Below are 24,161 nucleotides of genomic sequence, written 5' to 3' on the forward strand. Positions count from 1 at the left end.
ACAGTTAATGCTGCCAGCAAAATTGTGTTTGATAAGCTAAGCTATTTACTGTTTGCTAAACATCAACACAAACATTCAAATAAGGCACTCGTGTTATTCATTCATCACAGAATGTGTGTTGGTCAACAGTACAAAATGATCTCTGGGACTACTGCTGTACGTTTAATAACCATGCAGAGCCTGCTGGTTGTTAAACCACAAAGTGATACTCAAGGACAGAGCTGAAAGAACAATTAACAATCACAGAGAAAATCAATAGACTCATTCCTCTGATTAGAGACAAAACAGACATAATAGATTACCAGCAGGAAAAACAACAATAAAATAATAGAAATATATATTCAAACGGCTTACACAAATTCTGCAGCAGAATAAAACTATAATAAAAATCATTTACAATTTGAACATACCACCTTTTCCAATGTACAACACTGCATTCATCAAAAATACTTTACAATCTCTGAAACCAAACTTTTTAGAATATTGCACTAAAGAAAGGACAATGTCTTGATGAAACTCACTATGGCATTTACAAACAATAAAGTTCCAGAATGAATGAGCCATTCACAAATGGTCCATATGCCACGACACGTGGCACGATATGATCAACAGGCCCAATGTTCTCTTCGCTTGGCCAATGTCAAGAAATTGTGAAACGTTTGGGGTTCAACGTTGAGAGTTCAGTAGTAGCAATGCTGCATCTCTGTCCAGTTAGTGATCCAAAACTTTTTCTGCGGCTCCTCAAGCTGAAAGCCCAGGTTGAACTGGTAGCGCTCAGCCTTGCGGATTCTCACCCCCTTATGCTTTGGCATGATTCGATAATAGATGGTCCGCTTGAAGAATCCAAGCTGTTAGAACAAGGATTAGGATTAATGAACAGGGAAATATTTGGGATAATACTCTGAATTCATGTGGTCTACAAGTCAGAGGCTGGAGGCTGGAGGAAAAGTCAAGTTGTGTTAAAAAAAGAATGCATTAGTAGCCGATGAACAGTAGGAATCGAGTTGTGGATTTATGCTGCATTATCTTGCTTACAAAAAAGCAGAACATTAATGGAATCTATGCTCCTGCTGGTGTCCAAACGTCCCCCAGCTGTGCAATAATTATGCTGTCACAATGGCTACAGCTGTCATAGTCAAGCCAGGCTGAAGGTTAAAGAGCAGACAAGCGAGATAGTTAGTGGTGGAGTAAAAGGCACAGTATTAGGCTGAAAAGGAAGCAGAAAGGGTTTCAGTCAGCCAGGAGAAGACGACACCGTTAGCAGTAAGGAAGAAGGTTACAGTAGAGTAAGAACGTGAAATCAGTCATTCCCTGCACTTAGCCCCACTACTAATGTAACTGTATCCATTTGATGGAGTCAGATATTACCCAGAGACCCTATCGGTGTGTGCCGTAGGCCCCCGCGGTAGAGGGGGGACCCGGGGGGGCCTCAGTAGTCTTCGGTAAGCCTCTCTGTCTCAGAGGGCTGGATCTTCATCTCAGCTTTCTGGGCTTTGGCTTCGTACATCTCCCTCCTGCTTGCTCGCCGGAAGAAACCACACTGGGGGAGGAGGACGTGGGGTGGGTTTGGGGGTGGGGGGGATTGGGGGGTTAAATAGGCAGCTCAACGTGGAGGTCACAGACAGTGACGACTACATGAATATACAATATGTCATTTTGACTTTACACATGCTCTTGAATCTGCAAGTTCTGAATCAACGATCACAGCATGTAGACCTTGTAGCATGTGGACCCCTTTTTAATCAACAAGAATCATGGCTGTGGTAGACGAAAAGGAAAATAATTAGACTGATGTTTTTTTTCAGGTCTGCAGTTTGTGACGTCCAGCTACCCACCATGGGTTGTTTAACTTGTTTGACCCTCTCTAGGCATAGGATGAATGAGTGAAGGTATTCTTACCTTCCACAGAATGAGGCTGATGACTCCTAACAAGAGGATCCCTGCTACCGCAGCCACTATGACGATCCACAGTGGAACCTCGTAGGGAGTCTCCTCACCCGGCACCGGGTATATTTCCACTTTGAACTGTGGGAGGAAAACAGAAGTCAGTCAGAAGACTGGCAGCATAGTCCTCCTCCTCATCATAGTCATCTTCATCCAGGGTTTGATTTGCTGGGGGATCCATGTCTCTGATTTACCAATGGAACCCTGATGGTCAGCTGTACCACGCACCTCTCTGTTCACACTGTCCATCTTGATGGTGGGCTTGTCGGTGATCAGCTTCAGCGTGGCCTGACCATTGACCTGTACCCTCCCTGCATTGGGATAGTCCTGGGAACAGACATTAGACTGATTCACTAAACGCTCCACAACCTGTGGAGTCCACAGGTTCACAGGTAAAAGTCTGTATATTTTAAGTTTGACTTCAAATCAGTATCAGAATTATTTCAAACTTATTTTTGTACGCAAATAGTGAAATAGCGGAGTCGGTTATTGGTTTATAAAATAAACGTGCACTGCTCCAGCCTGTGAGCTCTCTGACCTCTAGCAGTGTGCTGTTCCAGACGCGGGACCTGACGATGACCTTGGCTGAGGTATTCATGTTGAGCAGAGGGCAGGTAAAGGTCACACAACGCGCTGAGCCCAAGGAGCAGTCCTTCAGAAACAATGCATATTAACAGTCATATTATTTACATTTAACCAAATGTAACCTGTAAGGATTGGAAATCAGTGTCACTACTGCCATAAAGCTTTGCTACACACATGTTTTATCTAAAAAGGTGTGATCTACGCAAAGCTATTTCCTTGATTGTAGTTGTTAGAAATTGCACTCTGTCCAATCTGACAACCTTCAGACTGAGATCAATGCAATTGAATTGTAATGGCTTTATTTACTTCCTGTATTCACAATGTTTTGGTCACATAGAATAGACTTTCAACAGGAATCCATGCCTGACCTACTGTAACGATGGGTTATAGCCCATGTTTTTTGAAATTTGAAAAAAAAAGTTAGCCTCGTTTCTCATCATTTTGGACCGTGGGCTATAGCCCATATCGTACGGCATACTATGGCACGCCGTTTTTCATCGTTTTTGAGGATTTGAAAAAAATGAAAAAAACGATGGGTTATAGCCCATGTTTTTTGAAATTTTGAAAAAATAAGTTAGCCTCGTTTCTCATCATTTTGGACCGTGGGCTATAGCCCATATCGTACGGCATACTATGGCACGCCGTTTTTCATCATTTTTGAGGATTTGAAAAAAATGAAAAAATGAAAAAAACGATGGGTTATAGCCCATGTTTTTTGAAATTTTGACAAAAAAAGTTAGCCTCGTTTCTCATCATTTTGGACCGTGGGCTATAGCCCATATCGTACGGCATACTATGGCACGCCGTTTTTCATCATTTTTGAGGATTTGAAAAAAATTAAAAAATTAAAAAAAACGATGGGTTATAGCCCATGTTTTTTGAAATTTTGAAAAAAAAAGTTAGCCTCGTTTCTCATCATTTTGGACCGTGGGCTATAGCCCATATCGTACGGCATACTATGGCACGCCGTTTTTCATCATTTTTGAGGATTTGACAAAAATGAAAAAATGAAAAAAACGATGGGTTATAGCCCATGTTTTTTGAAATTTTGAAAAAAAAAGTTAGCCTCGTTTCTCATCATTTTGGACCGTGGGCTATAGCCCATATCGTACGGCATACTATGGCACGCCGTTTTTCATCATTTTTGAGGATTTGAAAAAAATGAAAAAATGAAAAAAAACGATGGGTTATAGCCCATGTTTTTTGAAATTTTGGAAAAAAAAAGTTAGCCTTGTTTCTCATCATTTTGGACCGTGGGCTATAGCCCATATCGTACGGCATACTATGGCACGCCGTTTTTCATCATTTTTGAGGATTTGACAAAAATGAAAAAATGAAAAAAACGATGGGTTATAGCCCATGTTTTTTGAAATTTTGAAAAAAAAAGTTAGCCTCGTTTCTCATCATTTTGGACCGTGGGCTATAGCCCATATCGTACGGCATACTATGGCACGCCGTTTTTCATCATTTTTGAGGATTTGACAAAAATGAAAAAAACGATGGGTTATAGCCCATGTTTTTTGAAATTTTGAAAAAGAAAGTTAGCCTCGTTTCTCATCATTTTGGACCGTGGGCTATAGCCCATATCGTACGGCATACTATGGCACGCCGTTTTTCATCATTTTTGAGGATTTGAAAAAAATGAAAAAATGAAAAAAAAACGATGGGTTATAGCCCATGTTTTTTGAAATTTTGGAAAAAATAAGTTAGCCTCGTTTCTCATCATTTTGGACCGTGGGCTATAGCCCATATCGTACGGCATACTATGGCACGCCGTTTTTCATCATTTTTGAGGATTTGACAAAAATGAAAAAATGAAAAAAACGATGGGTTACAGCCCATGTTTTTTGAAATTTAAAAAAAAAAAGTTAGCCTCGTTTCTCATCATTTTGGACCGTGGGCTATAGCCCATATCGTACGGCATACTATGGCACGCCGTTTTTCATCATTTTTGAGGATTTGACAAAAATGAAAAAATGAAAAAAAACGATGGGTTATAGCCCATGTTTTTTGAAATTTTGAAAAAAAAAGTTAGCCTCGTTTCTCATCATTTTGGACCGTGGGCTATAGCCCATATCGTACGGCATACTATGGCACGCCGTTTTTCATCATTTTTGAGGATTTGACAAAAATGAAAAAATGAAAAAACGATGGGTTATAGCCCATGTTTTTTGAAATTTTGAAAAAAAAAGTTAGCCTCGTTTCTCATCATTTTGGACCGTGGGCTATAGCCCATATCGTACGGCATACTATGGCACGCCGTTTTTCATCATTTTTGAGGATTTGAAAAAAATGAAAAAAACGATGGGTTATAGCCCATGTTTTTTGAAATTTTGAAAAAAAAAGTTAGCCTCGTTTCTCATCATTTTGGACCGTGGGCTATAGCCCATATCGTACGGCATACTATGGCACGCCGTTTTTCATCATTTTTGAGGATTTGAAAAAAATGAAAAAATGAAAAAAAACGATGGGTTATAGCCCATGTTTTTTGAAATTTTGAAAAAAAAAGTTAGCCTCGTTTCTCATCATTTTGGACCGTGGGCTATAGCCCATATCGTACGGCATACTATGGCACGCCGTTTTTCATCATTTTTGAGGATTTGAAAAAAATGAAAAAATGAAAAAAACGATGGGTTATAGCCCATGTTTTTTGAAATTTTGAAAAAAAAAGTTAGCCTCGTTTCTCATCATTTTGGACCGTGGGCTATAGCCCATATCGTACGGCATACTATGGCACGCCGTTTTTCATCATTTTTGAGGATTTGAAAAAAATGAAAAAAACGATGGGTTATAGCCCATGTTTTTTGAAATTTTGAAAAAAAAAGTTAGCCTCGTTTCTCATCATTTTGGACCGTGGGCTATAGCCCATATCGTACGGCATACTATGGCACGCCGTTTTTCATCATTTTTGAGGATTTGACAAAAATGAAAAAAACGATGGGTTATAGCCCATGTTATTTGAAATTTTGAAAAAAAAAAAGTTAGCCTCGTTTCTCATCATTTTGGACCGTGGGCTATAGCCCATATCGTACGGCATACTATGGCACGCCGTTTTTCATCATTTTTGAGGATTTGAAAAAAATGAAAAAAACGATGGGTTATAGCCCATGTTTTTTGAAATTTTGAAAAAAAAAGTTAGCCTCGTTTCTCATCATTTTGGACCGTGGGCTATAGCCCATATCGTACGGCATACTTTACTATTACTTTACTATACTATTTCCTTGATTGTAATGAAATTCTACTCAATGTTTCCTAAAGGTTGACAGACAGCAGTTTTAAACTTCCATTCAGTGCTGCACAATTAATCGAAAAAGATTAAAAGATTTAAAAGATTTAAAATCAAGATCTAGATTCAGACACATATGCAATCTCATTTCAAAATTTTAAGCAAGAATCATGCAGCACTAGTTGGCTGTCCAATACATTTTAGTTACTCTTATGTTTTTGCTACAAGAGAGAGAATTTAAGAGAGGTTTAAGTCAAGCACTTTGATGTTGTCTGTTTAAAGCCACAGTAGTAGGCTCCAGGGCTCCAGGCGCCACATTTTGAATGTAGTAATGTTCAGCAAATACAGACTAAAGACAACAATTCTTGTGGAGGATTCACATTTGAGCATGAATCGTGCAGCACTTATTAAAGGAGAATTCCATACTAAAAGGCTTTCTTACCTTTATTTGTAGTTGTTACGTCCCCATCAAAGAGGTCCAGGTGTTATTTTGGGCAAAAGTTCCTTATTTCCATCTCTCAAAATTATATATATTTTTGTATATATCCTCTCTTCATAATGTAAATAATAACCCAAGCGGCACACTTTACTACTTATTTCGATGGAAATAAGCGAATTAGCACAACACCCCATACATCCCATTCAATTCAATGCAATTCATTTAGGGATTATGGTAGGGGAAATAGCCAATATGGAGCTTTTGCACAAAATAACACCTGGACCTCTTTGGTGGGGACGTAACAACTACAAAGAAAGGTAAGAAAGCCTTTTAGTATGGAATTCTCCTTTAAGGCAGTGGCCGCCCTCACCAATTTAATGTCTTCTTTTCGATTTGTTGATGTGATGGCTGCCTGCGGTTCAAGTATATGTGGCTGTACGTTGTTGTCGCCATCGTCCAATGCGATCTGCCGCTTGGGACGCTTGCGCTTGCCCTCGGTCAACTGGAAGACAGGCGGGAGACAAAGGAAAACAAAGAAACACATGACATCACTGGGCTTGGTTCTAAATAATTGCTGGTTTCGATAAAGACATTATGGACTGGTCTTCCCAAAATAGCATTTCCGCTGTCTATACGTAAGCCAAACTCAGAATGGTTATCTATTTTTGACCCTGTGAGTAAGCGTTCTTGTCTGGCCGAGGTTTTTCCAAATATTATTTCTGAGAGACGGTGGTTTTGGCACGGAGGAGTTTTCACACTGTACGACCTTGTGCACACTGCTCAGCTTACCGCTGTTCACAGTCACTGACCTCAGAACAGCAAGTAGGAACACAAGGGTAAAGAAAGTAGCCAGGGTGGCATAGTACACCCTGTTTGCTCCATTTACATAATGTTGTGTGTTCATTTATTGTGAGCTAGAATTGCGTTTCACGCCTCACTGCAAAGTCTGCAGTTATTTTGCCATTTAATTTAATTTCCGTTAATTTTAGTTCAGTTCATGGCCAATACACCACAAAGTTGGGTTAGGTCTCCCAACTCTCTTCTAGACAGACAGCATGAACAGCAAGATCAACATTGTTCCACTTTAAAATACTTTTCTTTGCCTTTCAGTGAAATCTTAATTTCTCTTCATCAGAATATAAACTTCACTTACAGTGAGGTGTAGTGGATTGACAACATCATCACCAGGAACACAGTGTGTCTGTGACGTCCCCTTGAAGACGATCTCCGTCAGGTAGAGAAGCCACTTGCCGTTGGTCACCTCGATAGGCCACGCAAACTCCACAGCCAACGTTCCCATGCTACCTAAAGGTGAACCCAACACTTCCACCTGGTGGGAACAAAAGTCATCACAGTCAATAAATTCATGGATGGGATTCACATGCTGTGTGATACAGTAACTTGCAGTGGAGCTTTGCAGATTGCCTTAAGAGATTGTTACAGGTGAATGCTATGCCATCACGGAAGTTAATAATGGTAAATCACACTGGCTGCTAAATCCCTTAACTGACAGGGCTTATGTCTTATAACATGTTGTATCCGTCTGTCCCTAAATAATGCTCTCTTCTGGTTGAACTATATTTCACACTGGCGTGCCTTGTGTGCTTTTGTTCACTTTAATTGCTGGACCGTGTTCTTTTTTTAATGCTTGTTTTTGGCTGCCATTCCTTGGCCAGGTCTGGGGAAAAAAGAGACATCAATGTGACGTCTTAGTCAAATAAAGGTTAACAAAAAAAGAGACCTTGTGCAACGACCGCTAACAGTAGATCTCATCTGTGAGCTGATGACCAGACCACCAGACATAGGTCATCAAATAAACCTTCCCTCGTGTGTAATAGTAAATCTCCCCAGAATAAATCTGCTGATTCCAGCGGGCCGGGTGGGGTTGTTGTGGCCACCGTGGCTCTGTGTACCCACGCAGATGCAACATAAAAGCCCTGTTGTAATGTGGTCTGTGGTGGTGGAGGTGACTCACGCTGAAGGTGTACTCCACCAGGCTGCCCACGTCACTGCTGCTGACCATGGCCGACTCCCCCACCACCTCGCCACTGAAGGAGGTCTGCACCGTTGACTTGTCTCTGCAGGGGAGGGAGGAAGCGAGGATGCTTAGATGTTAAGTGTTAAGGGTATTTGACATGCATACACTATTGGTATACACTTTACGGGGGCTGTGCATGTTTTACTTTTACTTTGATGCCAAGCATCATGCGTTATGGACAGAGGCTTCTATCATAATTCTTTATAGCTATTACTTTATAGCGATTATTCTGTCAATTACTTCTATAATTTAGCAGTTTCTCTGTAATCTGTTTTATATTTTATATATCAACAAATTGATGTGAAGAAAGTAGTCTGAAAGTGTGGTTAACCAATTAAGTCCTGTTTAATACTTTGTTGTTAAAATAAAATTGCGAAAATTACAAACTCGTAGATCTGCTATTTCCATTATATATCATTTTTATAATAATACAAAATTGAGGGGAAAAGTGAAAGTTTGACAATTTCCCAATGATTATCTTTTCTAAACGATTAAATGCACTGTTCCAGCCTTGTCTTTGATTGATTGATTGAAATCTTTATTAACAGTTTGCAGAATTACAGTACATTTCAAGCACAAACTCAATACAAAGACTGTTAACTGTGAGTGGACGACCCAATTAAGCCTTACACTTGTTTACAACAGGGTCCACATTGTTCAATTCATCAAAACATTTAGAGACAAACAAATAGACACTTCTATGTAGTTAAAGAACAGAACAGGAATTCATCATATAGGAAGCGAAAAGGGAAAAAAAGTATATATACAGTGAGGGGAACAGGGGGATAAAAGAAAAGAAAACGAAAGACAGAGTGTAGGGCGCCTGCACACAACACCATGCGTTGATGCCATGTGTGCATATGTGCAGGCACCCAACACCACGTCCATACAAAAACATAGTACAATCCATAGTACAAAGACAGGGTGTAGGGCGCCTGCACACAACACCATGCGTTGATGCCATGTGTGCATATGTGCAGGCACCCAACACCACGTCCATACAAAAACATAGTACAATCCAGATACAAATTCAGCTTTTACAGAGGCCAGTTTCGAATTGCAGCCATCCGTAGGTGCCCTTTGAGAGCAGTTTTGAAGGAGCCAAGGGATTCACATGTCTTAATGACTGTTGGTAGGGCGTTCCACATTTTGGTCGCATAGGAGCGAAAAGAATTTAGTCCCTTGTTTGTGCCGAATCTGGGTTGTACATGGTTTGTTGCACTCCCTCTGGTGTTGTGGGTGTGGACTTCGTTTACATTAAGGAAGTATTTAGACAGGTACATGGGTATCTTGGTGGTGTATCTAATCTTGTGGACCAGACCCATTGCAAGATGCTGTACTCTGTCGTCGACCCTAAGCCATCCCAGCCTGTCAAAGTGGGCAGGGGTGAGGTGGGTTCGGGGGGTGAGGCCAAGTAGGAGCCTGACCAGTTTGTTTTGGGAGGTCTGGAGCCTTGTTTTAAGGGCCTTTGAGGTGCTGTGGTACCAGGAGGTGGATGCATAGTCAAAGAAACCTTGTACAAGGGCTCCTGTTAAGGTCTTCAAGGTGTTTTTGTCGACCAGTGAGGAGATCCTGTAGAGGAATCTTGTTCTTTGATTGACTTTTTTGATTACGTTGGTGGCCATCTTATCACCGGAAAGATTGGCCTCCAGGATGGAACCTAGGTAGGTAATTTGATCCTTCCGTGTGATAATATCATCACCAACTCTAACCAAGAAGCCATCTGCCTTTTTGAGATTACTATTTGATCCGAAGAGAATGGATTCAGTTTTTCCCAGGTGTAAGGATAGTTTGTTATCAGCGAGCCAGGTGCAGATTCTACCGAGTTCAGAGCTGAGGGTCTTTTCAACCTGCAGTTTGTTCCTGTCCGAGACCAGCAGTGCTGAGTCGTCTGCGAACAGGAACAAGTTGCAGTCACAAGCTGAAGTCATGTCGTTTACATATATTAGGAACAGTAAAGGCCCTAGTATGCTTCCTTGTGGGACGCCACAGCTCACTGGGAGGGGGGGGGACAGTGTTCCGTTCACTTCCACCATCTGTTCTCTCCCCTCCAGGTAGGATTGCATCCAGCTCACTGATGTGCTATCAAAACCAATAGCTTTAAGCTTGTTAACCAGTATGGAGTGGTTCACGGTGTCAAAAGCCTTTTGGAGGTCCAGCATGACCATGCCGCAGTATTTTCCAGCATCCACCTCGTGTTTGATGTGGTCGCTCAAATAGAGAAGGCATGTGTCAGTGGAGTGGGATGTTCTGAAACCAGATTGGAACTCGTACAACAATTTATTAGTGGCAAGATACTTTTCAACCTGTTCATAGACTATTTTTTCCATCACTTTCGAGATGGAGCTTAGAATAGAAATAGGGCGGTAGTTGCCGGGTTCTAATTTGCTCCCTTTTTTGTACAGGGGGGTTACTTTGGCCAGTTTAAAATCTCTGGGGACCTGTCCTTGTTTGATGGAGAGGTTAACTATGTGGGTGATGACTGGAGCTATGGAAATGGCTGAGTCTCTGAGAAATTTGGAGGGAATATTGTCATGGCCAGTGGCCTTGTGGGGTTGGAGGGCACTCAGTTTCTTAAGTACCTCCTCAGTTGTTACCATTGTCATTTTAAAATCATCTTTACAAACACCTAGGTTTTTGTAGAAGCCTTTGATGTGCTCTACACCAAAACGCCCAGAGTGGGAGGGCAGTTTGTTAACCAGCATTGTTGCAATGTTTGTAAAGAAGATGTTCAAGTGATTGGCTACATCAACCTTGTCAGTGATGAGGGTGTTATTTGATTTGATGTTTATGTTAGTAAACCTGGTTTTAAGTTTCTGACCACAGCCTAGTTGGTTGTTTAGTAGCTTCCAGAGCTCCCGAGGATTGTTTTTGATTTCCTCGGCTTTATCATTGATAAAGTTACTTTTGGCTGATTTGGTCATGGCAATTACACCGTTTCTTAGCTTGTTACATTGGGTTTTAAGGATGCACAGTTTGGTTTGGAGATCACTGTCGAAGCGCTTAGCTAGCTTGGACTTGCATTTAAGAAGTTCAGAGCATTTGTTGTCTCTGGCTTTCATTGCAGTCAGTATGTCCGAATTCATCCATGGCTCCGAGCGGGTTTTGACCCTGATGGTTCTCAGAGGAGCCATGTTGTTTAGTACTGTTGTAAATTTGGTTTTAAAGCCAAGCCATGCTTCTTCGACTAGTGAGCTCCTGAGCACATCGGACCAATCCAGTCTCTCCAGTTCTAGGTTAAAGGCCTCACTAGAGTAGGTTTTGAGGTCCCTAGATATGACTGTTTTGTGACAGTCAAATTTTAGTTTCTGTATTTTGCGGGTACAGAAAATCATAAAATGATCACTGAGCCCACATACAATAACCCCTTTCTTGGAGATTCTGGATTTGTCCGAGGTCAGAATGAGATCAATGACAGTTTGAGTATAATCACACACTCTTCACGTGAACTTGTGTACTCACATGGAGAAGGAGGTGAGGATGGTGTTCTCAATGAGAAGCGCCACTGGAACAGCCACCAGGTCAAACTGCTCACTCAGACTGAACCAAGCACACACATCATATTAATATCGCTTCCTCAGTCATATTGAGTTATTATTAGTGATGTAAAACAAATGTAAAAAGAATTGTGGCACACAATCTACAGTAATTTTGTTTTTGTTTCAATATAGTATGCAATCAGGATCAGTCGCATACTGCTTGTTGAACCAGAACTGGGACTATAACAGGATTTAAATTAAATTACAATCGTACCTCCGGTATTATCTCTACACAGTAGTGTCTGTATGCAGACATGCTTAGTAATACTTACGTGGACAGGAGTAACTGAGATATAATCTCTTGCGTGTCCAGATTGATTTCTGTTGTCTCAAAGATAAGCTGCAGTGCTACCTATCATAATAAAGAGACAGAGACACAAAGGGAGACTGCTCACAAAATACATTTTAAATAATGTTGTTTAAATTAGTTTTAAAGCTGCACTGGAGAGTTTGCTCACGTTCGTTTTGGCAGCGCAAGGTTCAATAATTGAGCCGCTGTACAGCATTTGAAACAGGGTTGGTGGGCTAATCTCATAACTCTTTAACCCATTCTGACCTGAGATCAGATTCTAAAAATGTCTTCTACATCCTGACAGTTTTCTGAAAAAGCTATGTTTCTATGTCAGTTGTTCTTCAATTTGTCTAGGTGCCCAGACGGTTGAGCTAACCGCCCGGGCCTCTCCCTGCTCTTCTGTTGAGACATTTAGATCCTGTGTCCAGGTGAGACGACCTTTGTCACGACCCCGTTTCTGGTTTGACACAAATTGTGACCTGAAGGTCAAGATTCAATTAATCTTGCGAGGCAAGGCTCTATTAGCTCAATGGTAAAAATGTCAGCACTTGCGCAGGAGACCGGGGTTCAAGAGAAATGTTACATACAGTGCAGCTTTAACTCCAAATCAGGGAAGACAAATCAATAGCATACATTGTAGTGTTGTTGTGTGATTATGAAAATGTACCTTCTCGTTGCCCTTCAACGGGTTGCCCAGTTCACATGTCAATGTACTGTCCTCAGATTGACACTCAATGACATCACTGGGGTCCTACGTATGACAGAAATGAATGAAAAGAGCAGAAAATGTATGTGAACCCAGTGGGTTTTTGTGAGAATGGTGTCAACATAGGCCACTGTAAAGAAAAAGAAAACTAAAAAACAGACACTTTATCTAAGCATAAACCAAAGGCTTGAGAAGAAACATTAAATGTTTTACAACCAATCAAGGACTGTTTCTCAAAGTGGGGCTGAGGTCCGTCAGGGTTAATCTCTCTCTCTCTCTCATTAGCAGGCAACAGTGCAGCACTATCTCTCTCTCTCCGTTTCTGGCACAACAGCGCCCCTACTGGTACTCATAGTCACATAGGGTAACACACACAGTCACATACATAGTCACATAGGTTAACACGGACATTGCTGTTCCTTGGAGTGGTTGCACCACTCAAAAACTGAAAATAATGAAAATGCAATAGTTAGTAGATGTACGCTGCCCTCTTGTGGACGTACCTCGGACCTGACACCAGAGTACCGGAGTGTGTCAGGAATGGTGACGTTTAACATAGCCTGGTGTGCGTCCTCGGCCAGCTTCCCTGGAGCAGGATAGTTGGTCACCTTCACCTTCAGCATGATCTTCTTCACGTTGCTGTTGTAGTGCAGTACCTGGCGCTTGTCTTGTCTGAGCATGTGGACAACCGTGCACAAGTAGTCAGCAAGCAGTAGGTTGTATGGAATTATTAACATGAAGCATCATTTACTTTAATCCATTAACACCTGAGGCTGATTCTACAAATGTCTTCTAAATCCTAACAACTTTCTGAAAACACATGTTCAGTGGTTAATAAGGAGGACCCCCAAAATTATATGTATTTGGCAACAGAAGCCCATCTCAAAATATTTTGTTCCAGGAAAATGTTTGCTTAAAAATATGTATATTCAAAGATGTGCACACATTTTGTATGATTTTTCAAAAATAGCAGATCTACAAGTTCATAATGACGTGCTATGAGCTTGTCTGCTATTTTTGAATAGCCAAATTATGAAATGACCCAGATGCTTTCCCAGATTGAAAAACTATTTTGTTGTTTTCAAAAATGTATTGACAATTGAATGAGAGGGGCCTTCTCATGTACCTGGGGTAAACGTCTCCCTCCGCACTAGCATATTCTAATGAGAGGGGCCTTCTCGTGTACCTGGGGTAAACGTCTCCCTCCGCACTAGCATATTCTAATGAGAGGGGCCTTCTCATGTACCTGAATGAGAGGGGCCTTCTCATGTACCTGGGGTAAACGTCTCCCTCCGCACTAGCATATTCTAATGAGAGGGGCCTTCTCATGTACCTGGGGTAAACGTCTCCCTCCCAATTGAATGAGAGGGGCCTTCTCATGTACCTGGGGTAAACGTCTCCCTCCGCACTAGCATATTCTAATGAGAGGGGCCTTCTCATGTACCTGGGGTAAACGTCTCCCTCCGCACTAGCATATTCTAATGAGAGGGGCCTTCTCATGTACCTGGGGTAAACGTCTCCCTCCGCACTAGCATATTCAGCTGTCAGCCGCAGGTTGCTTGTGCACTTGTTGTCTAAGCCACATTCCCTCAGGAAGTTAATCTGTGGAAGTTAGCAAAACAGTTAACGAGAAAGTCATACCACACACACACACACACACACACACACACACACACACACACACACACACACACACACACACACACACACACACACACACACACACACACACACACACACACACACACACACACACACACACACACACACACACACACACACACACACACACACACACACACACTATATAAACTCAGCTTTACAGTATATACCTCGGTTCTTGCTGTGAGTTTCTGCTTCTGACTGAGACTTGGGAAAGAATCCAGGTTCTGGAGGGCGCGTCTGGATTTGGGTTTCTGCTCTTGAAGGGACACATTGAGCGAAAAGACCACAGGCTCCAGCTTGTCCCTCACATTTGCCTGCAGAATCAACCGAGGCTCTTAGTTCACGTCAAAGAAGTGTCTATAGCTATTATAGTAGGTCAACACTCAAAAGGCAACAGATATTGCCTTTCAATCAGTGTTTGCCAGATCTTGCGAAAGAAATAAGCAACTATGTATATGAAAACAAGCCCAAAAGAAGCGACTAACACATGAGCACTTTAAACCTATATACAATGGCTATTTGAACAGTTACAGTGTTTATGTGTGTGTAATGTGTGTCTCTGTTCCTTACCGCCACAGTAAGCTGCAGCACCACACATTTAGGTTTGTGGGAGGGCAGGTTCAGGGTGCCGGTGAAAGTGTCATCTTTTTTTTCTGCGAACAGAATACGAGCACTCTTCCTCCTGTCCTTATCCGTCTCCACTGTGTACTTCACCGCTACGGGGGAGATTAAAAAACACAAGAGAGCTGATCTCTGCTGATCTCACACGGGGATCAGATCTTTGTGTTGGTCATAAATCCAGGAGAAACTATTACAAACAATTGTGAAAACATTCTTGAAAGAAAATCTCACAACCTCCTTTTGGGTCGTGAGACACACTGATTGAAGTGAGTACACCGAAGAGAAATTAATAAATGGTCAACAACATGTCCACATCCAATGAAGATTGCAGGGATATTACTGTACATGACTTCAGTATACATGTTTACTGTTTTTTTTAACTTTGTTAATACATATCAAGGGAAGCAAGACTTATACACATACCACCTTAGCTATAGCCCATATCGTACGGCATACTATAGCGCGCCGTTTTTCATCATTTTTGAGGATTTTTATTTTTTTTTATGAAATGACAAAAACGATGGGTTATAGCCCATGTTTTTTGAAATTTTGAAAAAAAAAGTTAGCCTCGTTTCTCATCATTTTGGACCATGGGCTATAGCCCATATCGTACGGCATACTATAGCGCGCCGTTTTTCATCATTTTTGAGGATTTTTAAAAAAATGACGAAATGACAAAAACGATGGGTTATAGCCCATGTTTTTTGAAATTTTGAAAAAAAAAGTTAGCCTCGTTTCTCATCATTTTGGACCATGGGCTATAGCCCATATCGTACGGCATACTATAGCGCGCCGTTTTTCATCATTTTTGAGGATTTGAAAAAAATGACGAAATGACAAAAACGATGAGTTATAGCCCATGTTTTTTGAAATTTCAAACAAAAAAGTTAGCCTCGTTTCTCATCATTTTGGACCATGGGCTATAGCCCATATCGTACGGCATACTATAGCGCGCCGTTTTTCATCATTTTTGAGGATTTGAAAAAAATGACGAAATGACAAAAACGATGGGTTATAGCCCATGTTTTTTGAAATTTTGGAAAAAAAAAGTTAGCCTCGTTTCTCATCATTTTGGACCATGGGCTATAGCCCATATCGTACGGCATACTATAGCGCGCCGTTTTTCATCATTTTTGAGGATTTGAAAAAAATGACGAAATGACAAAAACGATGGGGTATAGCCCATGTTTTTTGAAATTTTGAAAAAAAAAAGTTAGCCTCGTTTCTCATCATTTTGGACCATGGGCTATAGCCCATATCGTACGGCATACTATAGCGCGCCGTTTTTCATCATTTTTGAGGATTTAAAAAAAATGACGAAATGACAAAAACGATGGGTTATAGCCCATGTTTTTTGAAATTTTGAAAAAAAAAGTTAGCCTCGTTTCTCATCATTTTGGACCATGGGCTATAGCCCATATCGTACGGCATACTATAGCGCGCCGTTTTTCATCATTTTTGAGGATTTGAAAAAAATGACGAAATGACAAAAACGATGGGTTATAGCCCATGTTTTTTGAAATTTTGAAAAAAAAAGTTAGCCTCGTTTCTCATCATTTTGGACCATGGGCTATAGCCCATATCGTACGGCATACTATAGCGCGCCGTTTTTCATCATTTTTGAGGATTTGAAAAAAATGACGAAATGACAAAAACGATGGGTTATAGCCCATGTTTTTTGAAATTTCAAAAAAAAAAGTTAGCCTCGTTTCTCATCAATTTGGACCATGGGCTATAGCCCATATCGTACGGCGTACTATAGCGCGCCGTTTTTCATCATTTTTGAGGATTTGAAAAAAATGAAAAAAACGATGGGTTATAGCCCATGTTTTTTGAAATGTTGAAAAAAAAAGTTAGCCTCGTTTCTCATAATTTTTGACCATGGGCACCATATTTAAAAAAGAAAACGTATATGATATCTTTCATTCATATAGGTAAAGGAGGACACTTACTGATATCTTTCTTGAAGTCTTTGTTGCCATTGCTGAGCGTGTAGCTAAAACACAACTTCGCTGTAATACTGCAAGAGACAAAGGACTTCCATTATACAAACAATATAATGGCAATGATATATGATGTCATTATCGCAGAGGTTGCAGGATTTCTACTGTAAATGTAAGATTAGAGGGATATCAAAAAACATTCATCCCACAAATTTGCTTTATTTGCAAACGAGATTAACCCATTTTGACCTGAGATCAGATTCTAAAAATGTCTGTTTGAAAATGACAGTTTTCTGAAAAAGCTATGTTTCTATGTCAGTCGTTCTTCGATTTTTCAAAAATAGCAGACCTACAAGCTCGTAGCACGCCACTTGGTGGCGCGCTATGAGCTTGTAGATCTGCTATTTTTAAATAGCTAAAGCATAACATAATGCTAACACCAAAAGGGGTTCCCGCCCCAAAATGGGTTAAGTTGCATCCTGTGGCTGCAAAAATCATTTAAAAATTACAGCGATGAATATACACGTTTCCAATCCAATCCACTTTATATAGCACATTTAAAACAACAAAACGATCTATGTCCCCGGGATTTGAGCTTTGTGTTTGCACTGTCATTAACTACTACAAAAATTCATTAAATTAAATCAGGTCTCCTTTGCCTCCCTGTGTGGTCTGATGAGTTGTGGTGGTGATTTGTTATGTTTCATATTTATTGTAAACACATTTCCCTTTTGAGAAAAGACAGAATAAAAGGAATAATTGAATAGAATAGATGAGAAAAGACAGAATAAAATTAATAATAGAATACAATAGAATATTCTCACCATGCTGGTTTCCCTGGGGTACACTGGTTGACATCCACAATCGATGGTTCTACAGTGAAGTTCTTGAAGAGATGAACAACAGGGCGAGCTCTGAGAAAACAATTTAATGAATTGGGGAAAAAAATAAAAACATCCCAATTAAATAATGAATTACAGCAGCAATGTACAAAACACATAATATGATACAGTAGATATTTAACATTCCTGGGCTGTGAATATCTTTTCATAACTACTACCTGAGCAGGGCAATGCGGTCATCCAGGGATCCAACTAGGATGTCTGGGTATCGGTTACCATCCATGTCCATCCCCCCGTTGATGGAGTAGCCAAAAGTCTGGAACCCGCCATTTCCCACTGATTTACCCTCAATCACCTGTAGATGGTGACAAAGCCACAGAGGATGAAAACCGATAGCTGAATGCAATGTGAGTTTATATCCACCACAGTGAATATCCACCAGGCTCTTACCTGACTTGGCTCCTCCGAGATTCCCTCCCTACTTCCTGTCCATATATACACTTTTCCTGTATCATGGAAGGGGGCGCCCACAGCAAAATCTATGTAAAAATAGGGATAGTCATTAGTCAATGAAACAGAATGAAGGCTGCAGGAAAGACTGCAATGGCAGCCTTGTGTAAGCAGTGTGTCTGACCTCTAGGTGGCACAAGAAAGCTACTAGGAGAATACCACGATTAGTTGCAATTATAACTTCTAAGATAATAAAATTGCTGCATTTGTATTAAATAAACGTATAAGATATTGAGGCAGGCAATAATGAGTCTCTTATTATTATGTATACTATTTGCAAGATTTAAAAAAATGCATAATGCACTGCTTTGACTGCTGGATATGAACATTTATCACCTGCAATACCTTTGTGGGCAAATGCCACATACACTTTTTCCTGTTAAACAAAGCATAATCACTGTGTAACTCTAAAATAATTACTTCCTTTCCATAGTGTCACTGAGTCAAAGAGTAAAAGAATGTTGCATCAAAGTGTTTTACAATGATGGATAAATCATATCATAAATCCCACACAAAATGATAACTAAGTAATTGCTTATTTCCCTTACATTCACAATCAGAGCAACACCTCAAAGCATACGACCTGTATTTTTAACATCTGACCTAAAGATTTATTTTGTTAAATAGCTCTATATTCTGGTTGTAATCAATGCTGTTTCTTCAGTAACGGGGGTCTCCCTGTCTCTCCGACTCTTTAGTAAACAGAGAATGCATTTTTAGGTCAGGATACCAATAGACCATAATGGCCACCTTTTTTGGCACTTAAATGCTGTGATTTCTTTGGATCACCACTAGATGGCGCATCACTCCAAGATGGCGGCAGCACATTCTATGTAACACCTCAAACACACACACGCATGTACATACATGCGCAACTGCACCCCGACATTCTGAATGAATATGTTACTAATTTCTGCTTTGATCCATTCATAAATTTGATAAATAAATGAGTAGATCAATATATATGTAATAGAAGAAGTAGAATAGGATAAAAACAAGTTTTTGTTTTGTACAGCATGATTTCTTTTATGTTTTATTTTTTTAAAGTAAACTTGTTTTGGTGTTTTTTCATCATTCCAAAATGGGCACTGGGCGCTGGTTGTTACTATGGGACTTAATGGGAGTTTCGTCTCGTTCTAGAATCTCTTTGGTGGCAACGGGGTGGCATTTCATTAACTTAATGGCAAGATGGCCGCCATGTGAATATGGTCTATTGTATCCATTCAGGAGAGAGATAGTAAGGTGTTACTATCAGAATATACGACATTTTACAGTGATGGGTTACGTTGATGGAACCGAATGTAAAAAGGGAAAAAAAGAATAGTCATGATCCCAATCACTTCCATACCTTGGAATCCATCTTGGTTGACATCCCCAATGGCGGCCAGAGCCAAGCCGAAGCCGGAGTTCACAGGGCCTTTCAGCACAATTGTAGTGGTCTTCTGGAAAGATCCGTTCTCATTCATGAAGACGTACACAGCTCCACCCTCGTATTCACTGCGGTCAAAGTAGAACGGAGCGCCCACAATCAGGTCGTTCCAGCTAGAACAAACAAAACACACACTGATTAAACACCCACCTTTTGAATTATAAACAATATATAGTTTGTAACTAATCTTATATCTCAGATGCAGTTACAATTTTCTTTACAGATCCTTAAAAATGTGTTGCTCATTACATGCTGGGATAATGCCGTCTTCATATAACATTGAAACAAATACCCAACCAGGGTATTCATGGGTTACAGCAGTGTTTCTCAAAGTGGGGTCGAGAGACCTTCAGGGTTCCTTGAGCCCCCTCAAGGAATATAGACCCTTCTTTTACTCTGACAAGTAAGGGTCCATTTTATTTAGTTCCATTCGTACAATCTCAGAGATATGTGGGTCCTTGAAATTAAAACGTTTGAGAACCAATGGTTTACAGGGGAACATCATGATGTCATCATGATGTCATCATGACAGACCTTATAGAGGCTGCTGAAGAGTAGCAGCCTCCATCCTCTAATCTTTACATCACAGTCATCCATTCCAACACTACAGACCATAGCTACAGAGCACTGATGCATTAAGATCATAAGATACAGATTCACATAACATCAGATTCCACACCACCCCAGGGAGTGCAGTGCCCGGCCTTGAGTTGGTGGGATACACCGTTGTCCAGAACCAGCACAAAAACCTCTGCCCGGGCTCTGGAAGTGGAAGTGTCCGTCAGATGTATTTCCCCCGGTATTTTTTTCAACCAATCACAACACTTATTTCATTCACGGAGAATGTAAACTGATTTGTAAAGCATCATTTTCTTGAGCCGTACTTCCGCCAAAATTCCACCAAAAACTAATGATAGCGACTACAGCGTAGGTCAGCGTAGGCCCAGCGACAGCGTGCACTGCTCTAGTAATATCAATGTGATATATGACTAATGTGGTAACATACTCATCACTGTTGAGGTCGGTGACAGCCAGGCTGCTCCCAAAGTACGAGCCCACTTGTTTTCCAGGGATGACCAGCGCAGGTATTAACCTGGTGCCTTCCTGCCTGCCCAGCGTCACGGAGCCCTTTGATTCGTCCCTGGGAGACCCCGTCACCACCGTGTATTCATCACGAATCAGCAACTTCTTCTCCTCCACAACGGCATAACCTGTGAAACCCGACGTTAAGATATTTTAGAACATTATATAGGCCAAGTAAGGTTACTACAGTATGTAAAGCTTATTACTACTCAAGTTTTAACAAGTACATCGGTCGGTTCCAATTTGTTTTCTTCTGGGAAAGGGTCACGTCATATGTGACCAATCAGGGAAGGACAACTGTCCAAAGGTTGACTAACAGAAATATCCCGAACTAGATAAAGGGCACAGGTCTCCACCAGAGCAGGGCAGGTTGTGGCCTCCTGGTGGCGCTATAATAGGCCAATGTGAAAAGGGTGCCATTTCTTCTTACGCCTTGGATAGCAATTGTATGATTTGAGGCATTTTGTGGAGACAATAAAGTAAAATAAGAAAATACACACAGAGGGAAGCGTCTCTGTAGTGCAGATATAGCTACCGCCCCACAGTGGGACTAAAGTGATGATTGACAGGGAATCTATACGTTGTTTCCTACTCATTATAAAAGTGGGGGTTCATGTGACACACAATTTATTGAAAATAGAGTGTATAGATAAACAAGTTTGTTCTGGTTCTCCTTCAGTACAATGAGTACATACAGAGAGTGTGTGGGGACTGGGGACCGACATTGCAGTTTTTTTGTATATCATACTTTTAATTGTTACCTTACTAGTAGTCCTTATTGCAATCTGTGATTGCTCAATGTATTGTGGTTTTTCAACTATGTAGAGTGAGTCAGAGTGTTACATTTATATGCATCACTGGATCTATCCCATTAATCGCAGAAGCTAGAGGAGCCAGAAGCTAGAATACATACCCATGTAATTGTCTTTTTTTCCCATCTGTCCAAACTCCTTATTGTTCACGTCCCACTGGCGTTCAGGATCTGGATCTCTCCACGTTACAAGAACATTACCTTTATAAAAGATAAACCACCAAACAATGTTATTACTTGCTTCCTACAAAATTGACTGCTTTTCCTAGACAGGGAATAATCCTATTGTTAGAGTAATACTATGTAAGCACTGTAGTTTCCGACGGGTGGTAATCCATGTCTGCCAAACCTACCTATTATTTCAAAGTTAAGTCACAAAACACACACTTTTTAGCTTTATAGATGTAGCCAAGACTGCATGCTTGCCGTACCTGCACCATACCTGAGGAATTGTTGTTTATTTGGCGATTACTGATTGGATGTGACAATTAATGTTCAGATAACTGGTCTTATGTGGTCAGGTGACTGGTTGGATGGGATGAGCTTACAGAAAACAATAGTTTTGTGTTATATTTTTTAGCTATAATTTGTTTCTAGTATGCAACATTGAAGATAGAACTGTAAACTGTATCAGTGCAGAATATATAAAGATTAAGTGCATGAAGGAGGAGCTTCTATAAAGGTGTCTCTGTGGGTAACTCTTTGGTGCCCACCTTGCCAGAAGTAGCTCCCTGGAGTACCCATGTAGATATCGGTGTCGGTCATGCCACCGGAGATGCCCATGTTGCACATGCCTTCCATCTCAAAGTCGTTATTGGGGTTGCACACCCTGGGCTCATCATCCTGCCATATGTCGCCGGGGTCGGACGTCAAGTCATTGCTCCTAATGTAGCACTTTCCCACCATTCGCCGCTGCTTCTCCGAAACTCCGTCGATGAGCTTCACATATCGGTGGCCACATGCCTGTACAGCAGATACGGGTGTTTTATATAACATGCTTTTGTGTTTTACAAAATGACCTATGCCAAATGTGGCTACCTTATGTGGTGTATAGTTGTCTCTCTGTAGTTGTTAGAAATTGCACTCTGTCCAATCTGACAACCTTCAGACTGAGATCAATGCAATTGAATTGTAATGGCTTTATTTACTTCCTGTATTCACAATGTTTTGGTCACATAGAATAGACTTTCAACAGGAATCCATGCCTGACCTACTGTATGTGGGGAATATACTAGTGTAGGGACTGAGTTGATATTTCTCCTTTTTGCAATTAGTTCTTTATCCTGCGCAGCTGCACTTGAACCCACTGGGGTTGGCTGTGCACACCAGTAGCAGTTTATCAAAGCATTTCAGCATTACATTTCATACTGCAGCTTGTGACTTTGACACACAATACCATAGTCTTAAATAATACAGTATTTGCACCAAGTAACTAACAATGTACTATTCAGACATTTAGCTCTTATCCAGAGCGACTTACAAAGTGCAAGACTGGAGTAAGTGGCATATGAACCCTAATCAACAAACAGGGTAAAGCAAATAAAGTAACTAGGATACCAGGTAAACATCAAACCTAGCAAGTTTCTAAACAACATTCTTACATTTGTGTTCAGGCAAAGTGATTGTCTAATCATGCAACAAAATAAACAAGTGGCATTGTTTTCTTCTGAAGAAAGTGTAGTATTTACACACATTCCATGTTTTATCCCTTACATATTATTTAATTATAATTCATGTTTGCAGGAATAATGTTGGTAAATTAACAACTTAAACGCTGTATGTCATTGACTGGGGTCTGCATGGCAGGGGTCTATACTTGGTGCCCTCCTTGTTCTCCTCTACAGTACACCATCTCTTCACCGAAAATAGCCTGTCTACAAGCTCACATTGGATTGGCTATTTTCTCTGATTTTGTTTAGGACATGACTATGACACCATATGGATTCTAGGGAGCATGTGGTTAAACATTATCTCACCATCACCCGTCCCTCTGGCGCATCTCTCTGGCTGGCCACTGTCACTCCGAGCCACATGCCCTCTACCATCTCTGACGGTTCGGCTGCAAAAAATGATATACACTATGAGTTGAATGTGGGTTTGATAGGAGAGAAGCATTATGACAGGTTATCAGGGAACAGCGTACAATCTGCACGATAATGGCAATGTGGTTGATCCTGCTCATTCTCCACTCTGACTAAGTATTCAATCAATCAATCAAAGTGTTCAGTACAGTATAAACCTCTTTCTTCTGAACCAAAACCAAAAAATTATTTCGTCCTGCAATTCAATATACAGAGTAAAATGAGATTGCACAAATGGACCAAAATGGGTTGAACAATTTGGGGAAAATATGTAGGCTACCGGTAATCAATTTGTTTTGTTAAAGTAGGGTTCCTGTCAATACGGTTCTGCTTTATGATGAAGATTATGAAGTGTGTGCATCACACAGACATTCTGCACTACATCTAGATAGCACAATGCAATAGAA

At 40.7% G+C, this 24,161-nt stretch overlaps 1 protein-coding gene across 2 annotated transcripts in view; it reads right to left on the reverse strand.

Moving 5' to 3' along the window:
• Window positions 1-709: 709 nt before the first annotated feature.
• Window positions 710-24,161, reverse strand: part of itga3b (integrin, alpha 3b) — a 48,583-nt gene continuing 25,131 nt past the window's right edge. Inside the window, exons 3-26 of one of the 2 annotated variants that reach the window (XM_080789002.1) lie at window positions 23,650-23,732; window positions 22,387-22,636; window positions 21,776-21,874; window positions 20,786-20,990; window positions 19,699-19,892; window positions 18,291-18,379; window positions 18,059-18,195; window positions 17,823-17,912; window positions 17,008-17,075; window positions 15,005-15,150; window positions 14,602-14,748; window positions 14,274-14,371; window positions 13,273-13,441; window positions 12,731-12,814; window positions 12,044-12,123; window positions 11,695-11,772; window positions 8,170-8,272; window positions 7,348-7,524; window positions 6,565-6,696; window positions 2,483-2,596; window positions 2,173-2,271; window positions 1,900-2,025; window positions 1,369-1,540; window positions 710-848 (exon numbers count right to left, since the gene is read on the reverse strand). In XM_080789002.1, coding sequence (XP_080645128.1) covers window positions 1,430-1,540; window positions 1,900-2,025; window positions 2,173-2,271; window positions 2,483-2,596; window positions 6,565-6,696; window positions 7,348-7,524; window positions 8,170-8,272; window positions 11,695-11,772; window positions 12,044-12,123; window positions 12,731-12,814; window positions 13,273-13,441; window positions 14,274-14,371; window positions 14,602-14,748; window positions 15,005-15,150; window positions 17,008-17,075; window positions 17,823-17,912; window positions 18,059-18,195; window positions 18,291-18,379; window positions 19,699-19,892; window positions 20,786-20,990; window positions 21,776-21,874; window positions 22,387-22,636; window positions 23,650-23,732 — 2,879 coding nt within the window. In that variant the 3' untranslated portion in view covers window positions 710-848; window positions 1,369-1,429. The remainder of the gene's footprint in view (window positions 849-1,368; window positions 1,541-1,899; window positions 2,026-2,172; window positions 2,272-2,482; window positions 2,597-6,564; window positions 6,697-7,347; window positions 7,525-8,169; window positions 8,273-11,694; window positions 11,773-12,043; window positions 12,124-12,730; window positions 12,815-13,272; window positions 13,442-14,273; window positions 14,372-14,601; window positions 14,749-15,004; window positions 15,151-17,007; window positions 17,076-17,822; window positions 17,913-18,058; window positions 18,196-18,290; window positions 18,380-19,698; window positions 19,893-20,785; window positions 20,991-21,775; window positions 21,875-22,386; window positions 22,637-23,649; window positions 23,733-24,161) is intronic. The other variant, XM_080789003.1, reaches the window with a different exon arrangement.

This window comes from Protomyctophum bolini (assembly GCF_963924005.1).
Source record: "Protomyctophum bolini genome assembly, chromosome: 18".
Lineage (NCBI taxonomy): Eukaryota > Metazoa > Chordata > Actinopteri > Myctophiformes > Myctophidae > Protomyctophum > Protomyctophum bolini.